Source organism: Enoplosus armatus, chromosome 5 (genome assembly GCF_043641665.1).
Source record: "Enoplosus armatus isolate fEnoArm2 chromosome 5, fEnoArm2.hap1, whole genome shotgun sequence".
Classification (NCBI taxonomy): domain Eukaryota; kingdom Metazoa; phylum Chordata; class Actinopteri; order Centrarchiformes; family Enoplosidae; genus Enoplosus; species Enoplosus armatus.
The window spans coordinates 24030622-24049825 of NC_092184.1; the positions used below are offsets into that span (position 1 = coordinate 24030622).

General features: G+C 43.2%; 1 protein-coding gene across 1 annotated transcript in view; it reads left to right on the plus strand.

Moving 5' to 3' along the window:
* LOC139284949 (calsyntenin-2-like) overlaps nt 1-19204 on the plus strand; it is a 219306-nt gene that overhangs the window by 130909 nt on the left and 69193 nt on the right. The window contains exon 3 of the mRNA XM_070905336.1: nt 11568-11763. Coding sequence (XP_070761437.1) covers nt 11568-11763 — 196 coding nt within the window. The remainder of the gene's footprint in view (nt 1-11567; nt 11764-19204) is intronic.

Genomic DNA, 19204 nt, shown 5'->3' on the forward strand with positions numbered 1-19204 from the left:
ATTAGCTGTTCTGGTTCACTCTCACCGCTCTCATCAGCGGTGCCATCAGGTAGCAGGTAGCCGGTTTCAGCGGGAAAAAAAGAGAAAGTGTTTTAATCACAAATCGGTTAAAAGCTGCAAGGGAAAAGGCCCTCTCTGTGTTGCCAGGTTTAATCACTTTTCACTCGCAGCGGCAGCGCTTTGAATAGCAGGGGAGTACAGTCTGACTTCCACGTCCCATGGGCCTTCACTGAATGATCCAGCTAGCTTCTACTGCCAAGGATCAGAAGAGAGGAAGCAGGCAGCAAAGAGAGTGATAGATGACTAATTCGGGAGTGAAGTGGAAGTGACGGCAAGAACACAGCGAGCTTTTGCGGGAGGCATTTCTAGGGCAGCCTTAGTCTTCATTTTGATTCTATTCTACACTGAAAATGCATTAAAACAGGTTTGGATTCACAAAATGGTGCAGTTAGTGGTGAGAGATGACTAGAAATGTCTTTTTCAGTGTTAAGGCTGGCTGTCCTATCGGCATCTCACCAAGGTCTACATGTTCGGTTTCATTGAAAAGAAAATGTGACAAAGCAGAAGGAAATAGGCTCGAGATTAGAGGGTTGATGTCAGAAACACTGTTCTGTTGACCAGGACATTGAACTCATGAATGCTCTAATGTGTTCTTTGTTAACAAACCTGGTTAAATAAGGGATAGAAATACAATTTCAGAGTGGAAATACACGGCAGTATGTCTCCAGCAAGGTGAAACGAAAAGGGGAGGAAAACACGGTATGAAGGACAAACGAAGAGATGGAGAAACGCAGGGCCGTGGACAAATGGCTCAGATGACAGACACTTAATAAGAAGCTGGATTTGAGAAATGGCGGCGGGCGAACGACAGGAATAAATGAGAGAGTGAATGAGAGGAATAAATGATTGGAGGGATGGAGCTGTTCTCCCAGCCAATCACGTGCGAGTGTCAGTCTGTGCAGGTTTTCAGGTGTGGAAGGCAGCGACGGCGACACACACACACACACACACACTGGAGAATACAGGGCGCAGGGACACACACACACACACACACACACACACACACACACACACACACACACACACATTTTTACTTTGGAGAGGAGACAGGTGTAGGAACAGCAAGAGGCCAAATCAGCCTAGCTGTTATCAATGTTTCCAACCTGATCGCTCCCTGCTTCTCTCTACAACACACACACACACACACACACACACACACACACACACACACACACACACACACACATACATACACACACAAGCACATATACACACACACTTACACCCAGCTGTAGAAAAACAGGTGTAGACAGCAAGAAATTGAGACTATGGGGCATTTGTTGACGTGATGTGTATTGTTGCTCCCATAATCTCTTACCTTACGTTCTCACTTGCTCACACACACACAGACACACACACACACACACAGACACACACACACACATTTTTGGCAGAGGCTGTCCTACCTTCACACTTCCAGATCCCTGGCCCAATTTGAACAGTATCAGTGAGCGATGGTGGCCCACTGCTGCCAGAAGACCTGGGTGGAAAAAGTCAAGTCGTTTTTCAAAACTTGTCCTAATGCAAACTTCTCTCCAATGAGAGTTCGGAAAGCATTTTACCTCTAAGCATTTTTAGTTTGTGTGTTTGGGGAGACGACAATGTGTCTGACTGTACTGTACAGACTACAATGATTTGCTTGATTTGCAAAGATTTTAAATTTTAAACATTATTCTCTGATTTATTGTCAGTGAATTTTTAGCTTTTGAGATAACTCTTCATGATTTCCTATGTACGCAATGTTAGTTTGTACTATGTGCTATTTATGTTGTTTTGAGTCTGGCTTGGAGGTGTGTAGTGATCCCATCAAGTCCTCCAGATTGAATGACTAGAGCGACACATAGAAACGCCCCTATCGGCGGGACGTCATCATTTGTTGGCGTCTTCTAAAATCGTTACACATCACTGGTGGAGGAATAAATCTGTTTTATTGTGCAGTTTAGACACAAACACAGCTTGGTTTAGGGCTATGGAGGGAGCGTGGTTTGGATCAAAATAAGAAATTAGTTAAGGTTAGGAAAACATTGAACTCATTTGTTAAAGTTAGGGGGCCTTCATCATCACTGTTGCAATAAAAAACACTTGTTTTGGAACAATCGTGGTCATGGTTAAAAGAAACCTACGTTGACTGGCGGTACGAAACAGGTCCAATCACCTGACCCCTCCTCCCTCTGCGGACCTTATGGCTCTGTAATAATGTCGCTCTACTAGAGACAAGAGTCATAAATACTACGGCCACTAGAGATCTTAGTCACTTGGACTTAAGCATATGTTGTTTTTGGCCATTTGCTGAAACTATTGATGCTGTTGTTTTCCTTTCGAGGGCAGTCTCACTGATCCTGATGTAGTCTCATTGATCTCGTGGTGGGACTAAAACTATTTATTCAATGACACACACCTTAGTCTGTTTCCTCTGTGCCTGATGAAGGGCCAGTTTGGGCTCAAAACGTTGCACTTTGATGTAATAAAACAGACATTTTAAAGAGGGCGTAGAACAGGGTCCTCTCTCTACTGTAGCTGCCATCAGGATCTCTCATCCATCACATCTGTGCTGCTGTCTCATCTGACTGCCGCGTCTTCCCTCTTTGTAGTTCTTCTAGGAATAAGCATAGTATAATCTTCCACGAGTCTTCTCCAGGGACTTCCCACAGACACAGGAACGATATTTTCTCTGCGGCTATTCTCAGACATACGTCACTGTGTTCGCTCCCCCTTCTTCCTTCGTTCCTCTCCTCCGTCCTCGATTTTCTCCTCTTGTCTTTTCCCCCCTGAAGGTAAACATTGCCAGCAGCGGTAGTAGAAGTGTCACCCGAGGCCATCGTCGTTCACAGTCTGCAGCAACCGCTCTACAGCGAGCTCATCCATCCTGCACTCTCACTGCGCCATCAGCCTAATGCACTCATTACCACAGAGTCCACTCTAAAGGATAGGTTCCTGCCTCATAGGCGCTGTGGCTGCATAAGCTTTTAAACATGGTGATGTAACTGATAGCAATTTACATATAAAATACACCAGAGATATGAGGGCTAGCATCAACATTTTGATCTTGTTTCCCTCTCAAATCTCCTAATAGAGCATAAACAAGATTAGCATACATTTTGTGCGTGGTCAGTGGAGACATGATGCCTCTATGGTTTTACAGTGACCCCATGAACGTATTGTAAAATCTGCTAACCTCATTTTCTGCAGTTTTTACAAAAGTAAACTTAACTCAGCATCCATCTTTGCCTCATCTTTGTGCGCAGACCTGTTTGATTTTGGCCCTGAATGCACTGGATAAAGTCTTATAGCCTTGATGTTGGCCTTGGTCCAGGTTTTTGTTGAATCATGAGCAGACTAAAGCAGGCTGAGTGGAGCCGTATCCATTGTGTGGTTGGAGCCGAGCCTGTAACACTCAGCGGCGATGATGGTGAACAGCTGGGCCTGGCTGCCGGAGCTGCCGGCATGCGATGAGATGATCGATAGCTTAAGGGCTGGATTTCAGCCCGTGTTTGGGCGTTTGGGCACTACATAACGTGGAATGAGGGTAATTATTTAATCGCAGGGACCTGGAACTGGGACTTTTGAATTTTCCACTGGGCTTTGTGGAAGGCAGTGGGTGATCGAAGAATGGAAAAAAAAAAATTAGAGAGGGCTTTCATGTTAGGGATCCTTTTCAAATGAATGGTTTTATTGTTATGCGTACTAATCCTTGGACTGGCCATTCTCTGACTGAGGTCTTATTCAGCTCATCATGCTGTTAAACTTTAACACCATGTGATTGAGTCTTTTTGTTCAGTTGAAGAAAATATGTGCCTTTGCAATAGAAGGTTATATCTTATAGCGAGTACAAAATGTGATGCCCATAGAAACTAATAACTAACAGTAACAGTAATACTGGGACTACAGCTACACTAGAAACACTCATGTGAAAACAACTTGCATCCATGCTAGTGTTTCCAGGTCATTTTCATAGAGACCTCTGCACACAGTGTTTCTTCATGTCTTATGTAAAGCACTTTGCATCAGGAGTGTTGGGTTAACAAAATATAGGATTTAACGCTGGCAAGCTCGACCAGTTTTTCCGCCGTCCCTCCGCTCGTTTCCCCGCAGTGTCATTCGCGGCCAGCTCGAGTCCTCTTCTCGTTTTTAACAACCGTGCCTTCATCTTGGCGGCGGCGGTTTCAGTTCAGTGAGATCTACGAATAGATGCAAATAGAAACCAGCCAAAACACTTAAGGAGTGGGGGTCATCACTCATTGTTCATCCCAGTCCCAGCAGCAGATGAATGCTCTTTGCTTCCATCTGCTGTACACCATCTCATGTGTCCATATCTCTACTCTCGCACTCTGGCGTCTCCCCCTGGTGTCGGTTCTCAGGCTGGCTCATTAGGTAAAATAAATTAATATGAATACATAAATACAGGTTCTTGACAGCTGTGTGGTCAGCTAGATCAACAGAAAGTGGTCTTCACTGCCACACAGCAGCCAGTTACTTGATCACCCAAACTGTGTTTTAACGCAGGTGATTTCACAATGTAGCCGTCCTCATTTACACATCATTCTGTTTCTGTTGTCAGACGACTGAACGAGTACGAGAGGGTGATTTATTAGATGCTACCTGTTAACCAGCAATCACTCCCAAGCTCCTGCGCTACCGTGATAAAATAGTAATTTTGTCATGAAAAATCGAGGTAAATTCAGGTTCACAGAGTAAATTAGAAGCTATTAAAGGTTGTCCTCTTCACTTTTCTGCCACGCAGCACCGGGTTGTGGCCTCGCTGGATGGGATTTAGTTTCAAATTGTTAAAAAAAGATCTTTCCATGGCCTTGTTTTATATTCCATTCAACAAAGGACTAGGTCGTATTCCTTCTATGGAGAGAACCAGCCTCTCAATCAAATGTACACATACTCTGTATATTCTATTGTGTGGTTGCTGTTAGATTTGTTCTGCTTTGTTGACCTTAGATCTAATAGACCCTATCCATGGTCAAAGAGAGTGTCAGCGAGGCGATGGTCTTTGTTTCATCATGTAGCTCAGCTGTGCAGAAAACGCCGTCAGGGGCATTAATGGGGGTCATAAACTCTGATACGGATATTTGAACACATTGAACTCTAACTGGCCTTGCTCAGACAAGGACACATGCTCTCCCCAAAGGCCATTTCCATGAACAGAATTGGAAAATAGAAACTATTGATTCCTCTCTGTGTTTAATGTGATTGCTTTGACTGTGTTTTGTTAATGTTTAACCCCCCCCCTTGCTTTCTTTCTTTGCCTGTCCTTATCTGGAAGCCAAAACATATAAATCATCATGTGCTGAATTTACTTTGTATGAGACAACGAGGAAAGAGTTGTTGTGTCAGTGTGCTTGTATTTTGGGGGGCTGAGGGAGCAAGTTATCAGGATCGGACTAGAAGTATAATTGTACATAATCTAAATGTAATCCAGCAACAATGTGCAAAATAATGAAGGGGAAAATATGTAATCCAGGCTTAGACTTACTGTAAATGGCCTAAATCCAGTCATTGTGCACAGTGGACTTTTCAGTGGTGACAGACAACAACAATGAGTAATATAGTATTATAAATTACATAGAAATATCTTACGGAGGGTTATAGAAGGCTTTAAACAGTAGGCAGAAGCTGTGACTGTTAATAAAATATCGATATAATTGATAGATTTGATGCAATTTCCTCACAATGAACACTTTATGGGTGCAGGTAACGATGTCAGCCTTGTCCTACATGTTCTGAAATTAACAACAGGAAACAGAGAAAGTCATTCTGGTACAAATGCACGCCGTCCATTTTTATGTCACAGCCGTGAAATTTGATTATTCCTGGCCGTCAGTGGCGAAAAGCTTGAGTGAATTGTTTCTTAGTAGACGTAACCATCAAGTGGTCAACTGATTAAATTGAGGTGGTGTTTTAGCTGGTGCTGCATCGGATGCCAGTTTGTTATTGATAGTTTGACGCTTGCACAGCGGTGCTTTGGCTCTGCTCCAGGTCTAGGCTGAAGTAATTGACACGTCGCCCACTGGGGTTTGTGATTAACTTTATTGACATATAGGGGAGGTGGGTGTATGGTATCGTGCAGTTGGCAGAGCTAACAGGCCTTTCAAGCCGCTAAGACAAAAAAACCATTGATGTTTTCAGGACCCGGAGCGCTGCTGTCCAGTGAAATGCCTGGAGAGAGGAGATTTAGAAGCATGGGCATGGTGATTCGGCCTAAAAGCTGCTGCCAGTGGTGATTTGCTTTACCAGCCTTACTCTGATTCACCTCACGTTATGATGTTGCTCACTGTTACTCACATATTACTCACTTCTAGAGGGACAGTAAATTTGTGAAAAAACACGTTAAAAACAGAATGTGCATGGTGATGATGTCCAGATGATCTCAGCTTGGACTTAAAGACCCCAAATTTATAACAGAAAGCCTAAAAAAGAGACACTTATGACTTGCAGCATGGTGTGTGTATCATCCAGCGCTCACCAGTGGGTGTGGCTTGTCCAGTAAAGTGCAGTACGGAGCTGTAGAGCATTGTTTCCTAACCTTTGGTTGCGACCCCCCATAACATTATTAGATTACTAGAGTAAGATTTTTTTGGACTTTTCTCTAATCTTAGTTTTTTTTTTTCTAAGCCTCCACCCACACCTCCGTCAGCAGCGTTGTTATCAGCTGGCGGGCGCTGAGGCTGTAATGGGATTTTGATATTTGATTTTTTTAACATATATTTGGCATAGAACAAGAGATAACTGAACAGTTAACACAGGATTAGAACGTGTATGTATTCAGTTTCACTACAGAAGTCAAGTTCTGTTCATACTGTATTAGGTGTCAGCGTGTGCAGTCCACATGCACTATCCACGCTTTCATGGATTTTGGGCTGCACATGTACGCAACTTCCAATACTACTTACCAGTGTATGTCCATCCTGTGCAACATATGGCCTCAATTACTTGATAAGGCCGTCATGTCGTCATGTCCCACATAGGAAACATGAAAAGAAGGGTATTTGGTAGCTTGTCACACAACTGCTCCTATAGGTGCCAGGGATTGTAGACATTTACTGTTTTAAGGCCCTCGTGAGCTGTTTTCAGGGGGCCCCTGAGCCCACCTATTGCCGCCATGACGTGAGAGTTTGATTGACAGGTTCAGTCCTCCACCCTTCACTCCGACACCACTCTCACATCCACGCACAGAGGGTGGGTGTTGACTCTGTTAGAAGACAGTGGGATGTCATTAACTCTGTGAGAGGAGCCTTTAATGTAATTAACAGTGAGGAGGCGAAGGGGGTGGGGGGTGGTAACCGTGGGGCAAGTAAATCATCTCACAACCCCTCCGCAACAGTCGTATATACACACAAACACGCTCCCTCCCCCCTCTAAACCCCTGTTGAGAAAGTGTGTCTTTAATTAAAAATCCCCCATCCGACACACACTCACACACACACACACTGTACACAAACACCACTCCAGGTTTCGTGTGCTCCAGTAACAACATGCGGGCTTGATTAGTATTAATCCTTATCTCCAGAATGGACAGCTTCTCAATTGTGTTTTTTCCTCGGCTGGCTAATTTCATGAAGAGCATAATTACAGCATTTTCAATTTCGGCCCTCTGCAGAGTTACGAGGCTGACAGTCTATCTCTGCACTGCAGCTGAGAGGGCTGGGGGAGTGTGTGAGCGAGTGTGTATCCATGTATCCCAGAGTGCTTGTGGATGTGCAATTGTGTTTTTTTTTGTGACTAAAATGAGAAGGAGAATTAGCAGGTGGTGCGGGTGACTAACACAAGAGATAATTTCATGCCAAATCCAAATTGGAAAAGCCGCTGAAATCACGACAACTGTGTAAACCTCATAGTAGACAGCAACTCTTGTGCAAATAGGGTTGATTTACTCATAATGCCAAGTGAACATATTAAGATGATGTGGGAGCAAACTGATGCCTGGTCCAGAATGTGTTCAGTAACAGTGTGATATCCAGTAATCTGATTTACTTGCTGTCTATCTGGTGTGTGTTCCAACAGTAGGAGGATGAAAGGCATGTCAGCTCTGATTAGAGCTGCCCAACTGGCACAGTTTGAGTAAATGTGAGTGTGTGTATTCGTGCCTGTGCTTTGGTCACTCTCCAGTCGGGAGATCGGAGCTGCCCTAAGGCGGTGGCCATGTTCCCATCCTTCCCGGCTCCTCCTTTCATCTCCCTTCATATCTCTCTCCTCCTCCTCCTCCTCTCAGCGGTGTTTCCCGCCTCATATCTCCACTCTTACTTCTCACTCGAACGCCCAGTAAACAGCTGCCGCGCATATCTATGCACTTATGTGTTTTACAGCGAAAGGCAGCTTGTGTGTATATTCGGATGCAGGCAGCTCATCAGCGATGCTCCGTCAGCTTTGATAATAACGTGGGGCCCCGAGGCGCTGTGGCCCCCAATGCTTTGTCACACTCCTCCAGCTCTGCAAACACAGGCCACCATCGCCAGTAAAGCGTCTCTGCCTTCACTGATAATGAGCACTGTGTCCTCAAAGATAGCCTAGTGTGGACGGGCGCCAGATTCCCTTGAGGTGTTGAGCACTGCGCGACTTCTGACACCAACAGGACAGCAGCTTAGGTCGTGAGCACACATTCCCACTGACTAATAGACAGTCATTAATTAAGACTTGATTAAATGAAAATATAATGATGCCCAAGGGATCACAACGGCAGAGAATAAGGTGGAAGAAAGAACGAGACAAATGGAGGGGGTCTAAAAGGCCAAGCAAGTTTTACTGGGCAAGTGTGTACAGAATATAGTGATTAAAAATGTTTCAGACATCCTACATGGAGTTCTTAAGATCATAAAAACGATTCATTATGCCAAACAACCAAACGGTGACGACAACCCGGCAAATAAACTAATAAAGAAATAATGCTGCAGCATCCATATCCATTAGTTTGCATCCATTAGTTTTAAATGGCCCCCCTTCAAGAAGACAGAGTTCCTTCTGACCATAAATCTACCTCTTAAAAGCCTAATGTGACGCGGAGACACATATTTAGCTAACAGTTTAGCGCAGTAATTAGCGTTCGCGAGCTCTCTGCCTCTGCCAAGTGCCAGCCGCCCAACATCTGTTCCTCCGCTGCCGCCGGGGCCAGCGCTTCCACCCTCGTCCCTCCCTCCTCCGCCAGCCATCTTTGCCTCTCCGCGGGTGGCGCAACACTTATCAGGTCTGGAGTGAAGCGATAGGCGGACATATAAAAAGATCTGTAGCCCCCTTGGAGCTGTCTGAGTGTTCATTTGAGTCTTAAAAGAGGGAGGTCCTCCTCCTGCGGTCACCTTGACCCCTCTCCCCGCTCCCCCACCAGCCACAATTAAATCAGGAGGAGCATGTCGGGCCACCCGGCCTCGGCTGTGGGCGTGCGCCATCAGCATATCTTCAGCATATTCACCCTGATGGGAAGCTTCTGCTCTTGCCTGTGTATATTGGATTTATTTCTCGCTCCAGCGGTGATGGATTTTCCATTTGCCTGTTTTGTACGGTGGTGCACCATTGAGAGAAGCAGCACATCAAGACTGTTGCATCTCCTGTCACTCCCCGTCGCACACCGTTTGCTCAATGCCATTTTATGATTTTGCGCTCCCCGGCAAGCCATGCTTCTCCATATTGTGGGGGCCCATTTAGCTCTGATAAGTCATTGTTCAGGCAATACAGAGGGGGGAGTCTTTACAGCATGCAGAAAGTGTCGACACCCCCCTCCCTATTCTCTCATTTTCTGTCCTCCTTTTCCCTCTTTCTACTCTTTCTTTATTATTTTTGCCTACAGCTCCTCTGTGGGCAAATTGTCATTTCAGAGCCCCTGCCCCAGGAAGGGAGGGTGAGGGGAGTGAGGTGAGGTGGAGGGGATTATGACAGAAACAGGATGAAAGGGGAGAGAAAGGGGGGAAGGCGGTAGAAAATAAAGTTGCTCTTATCAGAACTTGCCAGGAGCAATGCGCACACAAAGCTGTTTGGGAATCCAATTTAGTCTTTGCTGTTAGTTTAAGTGATATCAGTGCAATTAGCTATCACAGGTCAGAGTGTGAGCCGGGCGCGTTAAGTGATTTCCTGAAATCCCACTAGTGGAAGCGTGAGGTCTCAAGTCTCCACGAAAAATAAAAAACCAGGAAAAAGAAAGAACTTCTCTCGCCAACTCCACAAATGGACACTTCTCTATACAGCCTGCTAATAAATGTCAGCCGCCTCTTGGCTCTTTTGTTTTGCTCTTGTCAGCCGCTCACTCTAGATTTAAATGGATTTTCTTCCTCTATATCTCTCCACAAGGGTGACTTTGCGGCATCTTATTTGAGCCTCGTGTAACTCAATTGTTTTTTTTCGGTGAGCTACAGAGAATGTCTACATGCTGCGGGGGGCGAACAGCAGGAATGTCCTTGGGGTTTTTTTTCAAGAGTAATTAGACAGAAAGTGGGAATACGATCTATTTTTAAACCTCCAGAGTGAGTTTCTGCTGCTGCGTTCTGTCTGTATCATAGTGTGTTTTCAACATTACAGACGAAACACTACATGGGGAGCAGAAATGACCCAAGGTGACTGAGCAGCGGTAAAACTCAGTGAAAGTGTATTTATGCCAGCCCAGCTCTCCTGTAGCACACATGCACTTCTGAATGGACTCCGCTCTGCAGCTTCCCTTGACTAAGCAGTGTTCCAGAGGTGATAGATCTTCACAACTTAAAGCTGGTAGTTTAACTTCCAGGACTGCCTGGGAACATTGGTAAGAGAGAAGATATGATGAGCATGCTTTTCTCTCTCTGAAGTTCACATTTGCTGTATCTTTATGCTTTGTTAATGCAGGAGAGTAGCAAGCACAAATGTTTTGTCAGTGTGCAGGCTCAGGGTTTGACACAGTCCAACCTCTGCTAAACAGGTCGATAGTGTCAGGAGCATGTGATTACAGTAGAACGAGTCAACCGCTGGTCCACAAGTGTTTTTCCCTTTTCTCTATTCCCATTTCAAATGTTCTTTTAATGATACTCTCCATGATCCTTAACACACAAACCCACAACTCTCCTGGATAATATTATAATCCTATAGGTTATTATTCCAACTTGGCTGACAGCATTAAATATTGCAATACCCACGAGCCTCACCCGGCGTTGCTATGGAGAAGAAGCCAGTCAGAGGCGTAAATCACAGCAATAACAAATTCAAAGCTTGTTGGTGCAGCTGAGAACAAAACACGGCGCCACAGCTGCTGAATTCATCCAAAAATTGACCCAGAATTTAAAGGGTATCTACATATGAAAGCACTCCCTCCCATCATGGTTAGAAAAAGCAACGGAGGAGTCCGGGGGAGGGTCTTGTGGCTATATAGTGTACTCTCCGGTGTGTGTGTGTGTGTGTGTGTGCGTGAGGGGGAGCGGCTACACTTGTTGTGTCATAAACCTAATTTACACACACACACACACCATTCATTATCCACCTGTATTCTGCCTGATTGACTGTGATTAACACTGACCTCTCTGCCTCCCTCCCTTTTTCCCGCTCTCTAGGGGAGATCTGTGCGTTCAACATCCACGGGCTGGAGGCTCCCTTCGAGGCAGTGGTGCTGAACGGTACGTCTGGCGAGGGCCAGCTGAGGGCCCGCGGCCTGGTAGACTGCGAGCTGCAGAAGGAATACACCTTCATCATTCAAGCTCACGACTGCGGCTCTGGCCCCGGGGGCACGGAGGGCAAAAAGTCCCACAAGTGAGTAAGACAGACAACAGCAACAACAACAACAGGGGCCTTTGAAGTCTGACAGAAGACACAAGTGCACGCGCAGTACATATGTATATATATGTATATTTCACACGATTCATACGTCTGACTTTATGCTTTTGAATGAGTGCGGATTTCAGCATAGACCTGGCTTGCTTGTACAAAGGCGTTCCTCCAAGGACAAGGGAACATAAGCAAGATTTTTCATAATTCATATAAAAATGCTAAGGCTAAATTATGTAAAACTACAATACCGCCAATTAAACACACATATCACTCTTTTTTTTTTAATTCAAAATAATGCAGAGAAGATGGAGGTGCTTACTTCAGCCCCTAGTTCTTTACAATTTTGAGGTACTTTACTTGAGTATTTCAATTTTATGCTACTTACTACTATACTATACTTCTACTTTACTACATTTCTACTTCTTTCTACTACACTACATTTATTTGATAACTTTAGGTACTAGTTACTTACTAGATTTAGATTAATAATAGAAAATAGAATCAATAAATACAAACTTCATTAAAGCTTAAGATAAGACTTCAGATTTATGTTTATATTTTGACGTTAATACTTAAGACATTTTGAGTATTTCTACATTGTTGTATTACTACTTTTACTTAAGTAAAAGGTCTGAATACTCCCTCCACCACTGCTGAGTTGTGCCTGCAGTCTCCCTCTCTGGCTGCATTCAACCCCAACAACTTCGAGCAAGAACATAGGAGATGCAAAACAAAGACACATGCTGCTTGTTGCACAAGGTCAAAGAGACTCAGATGAATGTACGAACATTTTTAGCAACTCTTCATCTCTCATCTCAATAAAATCAACCTGAAACTATAAAAGTGAGGGGATATTATACATGTAAGGATATTATACATACAAACATCCTTACATGGACAGAGACGACATTTTATTCATAGTATTAAATCAATTATTTGTATGTAATACTGATAAATGATGATCCAGGGTTTTGTCATTGAAACTAAATGTAAATAGAAGTCGACCTCCCTCCACATGGCAGTCCATTAGAAAGATGCCTTTCAAATTCTTATTTCCACACAAAGCGCTTGAATAAGAAGCTCTTAACGTCTTGCCTTAAAGTTAAATATTAGTCAAATAACTCACATCATGTCTTCAACTCCGTCTCCTCCTGCCATCCACTCGGCTACAGCTTGATCCCAGATGGCTGTGAGAACCAGCCATGCCAGCACAGATACAAGCACAACACCCACCTCCACAAGCACCAGTAGACTACTTTAAAGAGGTCAACAGATAAAAAACAATTTGTCACACTTGTTGGCTCTCCTGAAAGCAGCTTCTGTCTGAGAGGACAAAAAAAAAAAAAAAAAAGCTTTTCAGACAACTACCTCTGTCCGCTGTTTGCTGCACATCTCCCCTCGCTGTCTAACTGCTCAACCCCCACCTCACTTTGGCCGACAATGGAGCCAAGCAAAGAAATCTATCATCTTGTCTAGCTTATAGACGCTCACCCACACACACATGCTGACACACACACTAAACCTGGAATTATAGCAGCAGGGGTTTTCAAGCCTCGGTAAAAGTTTTAAATCAGTAGAGCGAAACTTGTATTTACTGTATGTTGTTTGCTGACTTACTTAGTGTGTGTGTGTGTGTGTGTGTGTGTGTGTGTGTGTGTGTGTGTCTGTCTGTGTGTACAAGGCAAAAAAGGGTGATGGATTTGTGCTACTATTTCCATGCTGTTGATCATGTTTTATATCCCTTTTAAGCACCCAGGCATTCTGTTATGTCACACTATTACTTTCCATCAACATAACTCACTCCCCTGCTGTGACGCAGGCCCAGTTTGGCTGGCTCAGACAGGCTGATGCTGGAGGGGAAGTGAATTTGGGGACACTTTAAATGGCCTGTCCTTTCGCTGGCAACTCTCAGAGGATGAGGCTGGCCTTTCGCCGCACCGCTCGCTCGCTTGCTCGCTCCGATTTAGAAAGGAGCTAACGGGGAAGGAGAAGAATCTCCGCCTAAGGCTGTGCGCAAATTACACATGACACGTCAACGGCAGAGAAGGAAAGCAGTCAAGAAAATTAGCCGCTAAAGAGGACAGGGGAGAGGATCAGGAGTGACACAGGATGAGTTTAGACTTCACTCTATCCTCTATTCTTCCCTGCTCTGCTTACCACTGGCTGCTGCCCTATTTCTTATTCCTGTATTTCTTTTTGTATTTGGCTACAGCCCAGCTAGCTCCTGCTGTCTGACTCTGTCCTTCTTTCTGTCAGTCCTTCTGTCTCTGTTACAGACTCCAGTGTTTGAATATTTCGTCAGACTGCCTCTGTACTCACAAATGGATGCACTCTCTGTCCTGGCTGTACAAATCTGTCTCTCAGTGTGACTGAAACACACACACACACAAATGAAATGTTGTCTCTTCAAAATGCTATGTCAAACTTTGAATAAATGCATCATCCCGCAAAGCCAGTAAAACTGCTATATCCCACTCTTGGTGACAGCATCAGACGGCTTCATAAACATTGAAGTTAATGACTGCCTTTTTCTGAGTCAGAGCACCAATATAACAGCGTGCTGATTTGTTCTGAATCACATTGCTTCTCTCTGCCCTCTGAGATATTTTACTTGGCTGCCTGTGGAAGCTTTAGTCACTTGTCAGCAAAGTGCAAAGCTTGAATGGATTCACCTTAAACTCCTTGAGACGGTTTCTGCTCAGGTCAGCTTTAAACGAAACACAAATTAATCTACAATAATGTACGGCTGACCTCTGCCAAACGAACAGTTTGTACTGAACTGTGAAGTGTTCTCAGCCCGTGTAGTAAAGAGCCATAAATGTGATAAATGTCCATTTTGTGTCTGTCTATTGATGTAACACAACAGTGATTCAACCCAGGCATGAATGACAAATGTAATGTCAAGTACTGCTGGTCTTTATGAGAAGAATCATCTTGTGTGCAAAAAGTGAGTTATCACTAAGACTTGGACTTTGACTGAACTCAAAGTCCATTAACAAAGAAAAAACACCATGATCCCTACAAGGCTTAACTGACATATGCTGCTTAAAACAGAAAAAAACATACAGTATATAACCTCAAAGCTGCTTAAAGGGAAAAAGATGAGTCAAAAATCTGTCACTCGGTTGGTCCAGATTGATACATCTCAACAACTATTGGATGAATGGCCATTAAATTTCGTACAGACCTTCATTTCCCTCTCAGGATGAATTGAAATCAATTGTAATCTCACATCGAGCTACTTGTGTTTACGACCAGTAAAGCTAATGACTTTCCCATCATCCTCAGCCATACTCTGTGTTGAGTGCAAATTAGCAAATTAGCATGGTAAGATGGTGACCATGGTAAACATTATACCTACTAAACATCAGCATGTTAGTATTGTGGGCATGTTAGCACACTAACGTTAGCATTTAGCATAGCATCACAGAGCTGCTAGCATTGCTATAGCTTCTTAGCCTTGTTAACATTGTATGCCCCTTCATATCCAAAAGGCATCGTTTTCTACTCCAAGAAGACATTGTTCACTTCAGGTTTTACTAAATGAGGTCCTCTTGCAACACAGCACAGCTCAGAAAATGCTTCTGATAATGGAAAGTGATTTGGGATACTCACATGGGGGCACAAGATAGATCCAAGGGATCACAAGATGATTACCAGGATAGGACATAACAAAAAGATATATTGTATAGGTTTACCTCTTTACACCTCTAAAAACTATTCATATAAAACAGTGTTGGGAAATTGCTTTTAAGTTGAACTGCTCACAATTTCAAATTCAAAAGCAAATGCATAAATAGTTTTTTATGAGGGCTAATACGCAGAAAAGGTTAGGAACCACTGTTTTAGGGTAACATCATTGCCAAACAGATTACTCAGTACTTGCCATTGCTCCTCTGCAAATTTGAGTAGAAATCTCAAAACTCACTAGTGTGGCTAGCGACGTGAGCACCGAGCCTTTGGGGTGGGTGCAGTTGAAAAACAACCATATAATCTCCCTAATTAGCATCTGAAGATGAGAAGTTTCTCTGTACTGTTTGTACCTCAGTCCCCACACACCTTGCTCGGTGCAAGTTTCTACTGTTGCTATGGAATAATTAGGCATAAGGGACATCTCACTGCCTTACAAAGCATGTCATATTCATAATCCTTCCCAGGACTCGCACCTAACGACACATGTACTTAACACTGGCCCAGGGGTTAAGTGCCTGGAGGCTGTCGGGGGGGGGGGGGGGGTAATGCATTCACAACAGGGTTAGGTGCCCCCAAGGTTGTGTGTGCGTGCAAATATGTTTGTTAGGAAGCTGTAGATGTAATTTAGAGACGCAGATGTTTTTTCACGTCCGCGTTGCTACACATTCACACACATGCTCGGTGCTTGGCAGCACAGTAGTTATTAAAGTCATCATTAGTGAATCTTAGAGGCCTGCGTGTCCTAACCTCGCTGCAGTTTGGAGAGGCTAATTATCCCACCGAACAGCTAGCTGAAGGACAGCCATGCACACACACACACACACACACAAATCCCAAATGCTGAGTCAAATTCACACTGATATACCTAAATTTACATATAAATAAGGCAAATACCGTAGCTGGGGATAGGTATGCTGATTTTGCATCTCATAACCAACTCGCAAACAAACATGCACACAAACACATTCATACAGACAGACACACACAAAAACACACATTAACGAAAAAAGTCACAGCGAAGAAGTGGGCCAAGAGCTGCGCCTTGTTAGCATAAGCTGTCATGATACATTTCTGCAGTGAGAAGACCCGAGGACTCCACACAGATAGTGTAGCCCTGTCAATGTGTCGCCGCTTTATTCTACCAAGAATCTTAACTTCATGCTTGTCACACTTGATGCTAATATGAGTGAAACCTCATTCTGTCAAAACCTGTTAGTTGACGTGATTATTATTCCTGGCAAGAAAAAAAGAAAACATCTAGTGTAGGAATATGTTGTTTATCTTCAGCTAACATAATGTAATGGGAGAGTATAGTCTCCGTGTTTCAATTATGAATATGCCGCCAGGAACCGCACCATCTGTGCTGTCTCCCGGAGTTACCAGACAAAAGAAAGTGACACCCGTTCCCATTCAAGATTCAAACCATGATAGTCTCTGCACATTGGTGAACGCTTAGAAGTTTGCCAGCGGAGTTGGGCAAATGGACATTCAATGACTTAATTTATGCGCAAATGTTCTTTAACATAGAATAATCTCCATGTGTTTAAATGCACTGCAGATTATAGCTTGAACTCTTTAGTATCACTTCCTCTGTGTCTTTGGCATGATAGCCCGAGCCATGGATCAATGATTCGATCCATACTATCCGGTGTTAGGTAAGCAGAATAGTGGCATGGATCACACGCAACACTGGACTGGATTACCATGCATTAAAACCACCTTGTATTGAGATTACACAAGCCGTGGATTTGGTGCTAGTCAATGTGGAAGTGTGATTTCCTTGCATATTGATGAGGTTACCATCCTGCGATGTGCTGTGCATTTGATCCCATTGGTATAGTTAGGGTTGTTTATTTCCATTCTAGTCTTACACAAGGAAATTGATGATTCAGCCTTGCGGCTAATTCTTGACAAAGATTAATTGAGTCCTTTGCCTTTGTGTTGGGTTTGCAGGTGTGTGTGTGTGTTTGTGTGTGTGTGTACACACACGGGATAATGACTTGAGTTTGAGAGGCTGTGTTTAGTTGAGTGTTGATAAATAATGAGTGTGGATGAATATATAATAAGCTGGGAACAATACTAACCTGGCATTAACATGCATCACCTGGCTCTAACATGCAGCTGGTATCTGATTGTGTCTGCATTTGATTTAGCGGGATTGAAATCGCACCTGGCACTGAAATATGACTCCACTGTTTGCCATGCACTTCATTGAGAAATGACTGCAAACATCCTCTAAATCCTTTTTATTAAATAAAGACATTTTGTTTTATTTCTGTAAACACTGTTTTTTTACATAAATGGATTGGAAACTTGGTTGAGCAATGTAATCTCTTTTTTTGTATTAGTCAAAATACGGGCTGCAGCATTCTGACGTAACTGTAATTTTCTGACGTTTTAGTTAGCTCGGTAAAAAGAAGGTTGAAGTAATCTAAGCGACTTGTAATAAAGCATGTATCAGCATATCAGCATCATTTTAAGTGAAAAACTGTTTAGCGAAGCTGAAAGTCTAAAACCACTCCAACATCTATAACTTGTTTCTTAATCTGTTTGGACAGACAACCTAACATTGACTGCAGTGTCTTTTTACTTTTGATCCCAAAAGAGTAGTAGTAGTTTCTCAAAAGTTGTTTTTTTTCTGCTATTTAGTTTTTAAAAAATGACTCATCCAAATCATAATATCAGTGAGACGGTAATAAAAACATTCAAAGAACTGGAGTCATCTGGCAAAACTATTGTGATATACAGTTGTGTATCGTCTGCATAACGGTGATATTGACTATTATACTGACAACAAATGTTTCCCAGGTGGAACGTGTATAAAGATAAGAGAATATTCAGAAACAGAATGAGGACAACCACACTGTTAGCATCAATTAAAATTCTCAGGTAATTTGCTACCTTCAATAAAGCAGTTTCAATACGACAACAACAATAAATTAATATTGTATTATGACTTATTTTGAGAAAGAACAAAAACGACAGAGGAAGACTGATACCCCATTCAGGGCAACACAGGTTGCCATGAACCCAACTGCTTGTACTGTGAGATGCACAACATAACCATATATTAGGGATGGAAATTACTGAAATCATTTCTGTGGTTTCAGCAAATGCCCCAAAACGTAAAATGTTCAGCATCAAGTGACAAAACTGGCAGCCGTAGTAATAGTAGTACTCTTGTCTGTTGTGACAGTGTTACAGAAGGTTTGCAGAGTGAGGAGGTCAGAGTGGTTGGATGGGTCAACACAATGCTGACGTTGACAACATGTTTTTCAAGTCTCTCTTAAAACAACATCCACATGCCTATATGGACATTAAAATATCCCTCTCTAACTTACTTCCAATGTAAGTGATGGATACAAAATCCACAGTCGTCGTTCTGTGCAAAAGTATATTCTAAAGTTCAGCAGAAGTTAAAATTAAGCTTCTGCAGTTTACGTCAGACAAGTTGATATCTTCCAAAGTTGGTCTGTTTAGAATGAAATTCCCTCTTTGTGTGCCCTGTGGCTAACAGCTAGCTCATCTACGCTTGTTTACCGATGGTTTGAGAGAGCAATTTGACTTTACATTCTAAAAAAGACTAAAAGCAATGAGCCAAATGTGACTAAAAGCTGCAAAGAGCCACGACCCTTTTACATTATATGGAGTCATTTGATTCAGGTATTGTTTTACACCACTATTTGAGCACAATGTGATCACACACACTTCAGTCTGTATTTCACTGCAG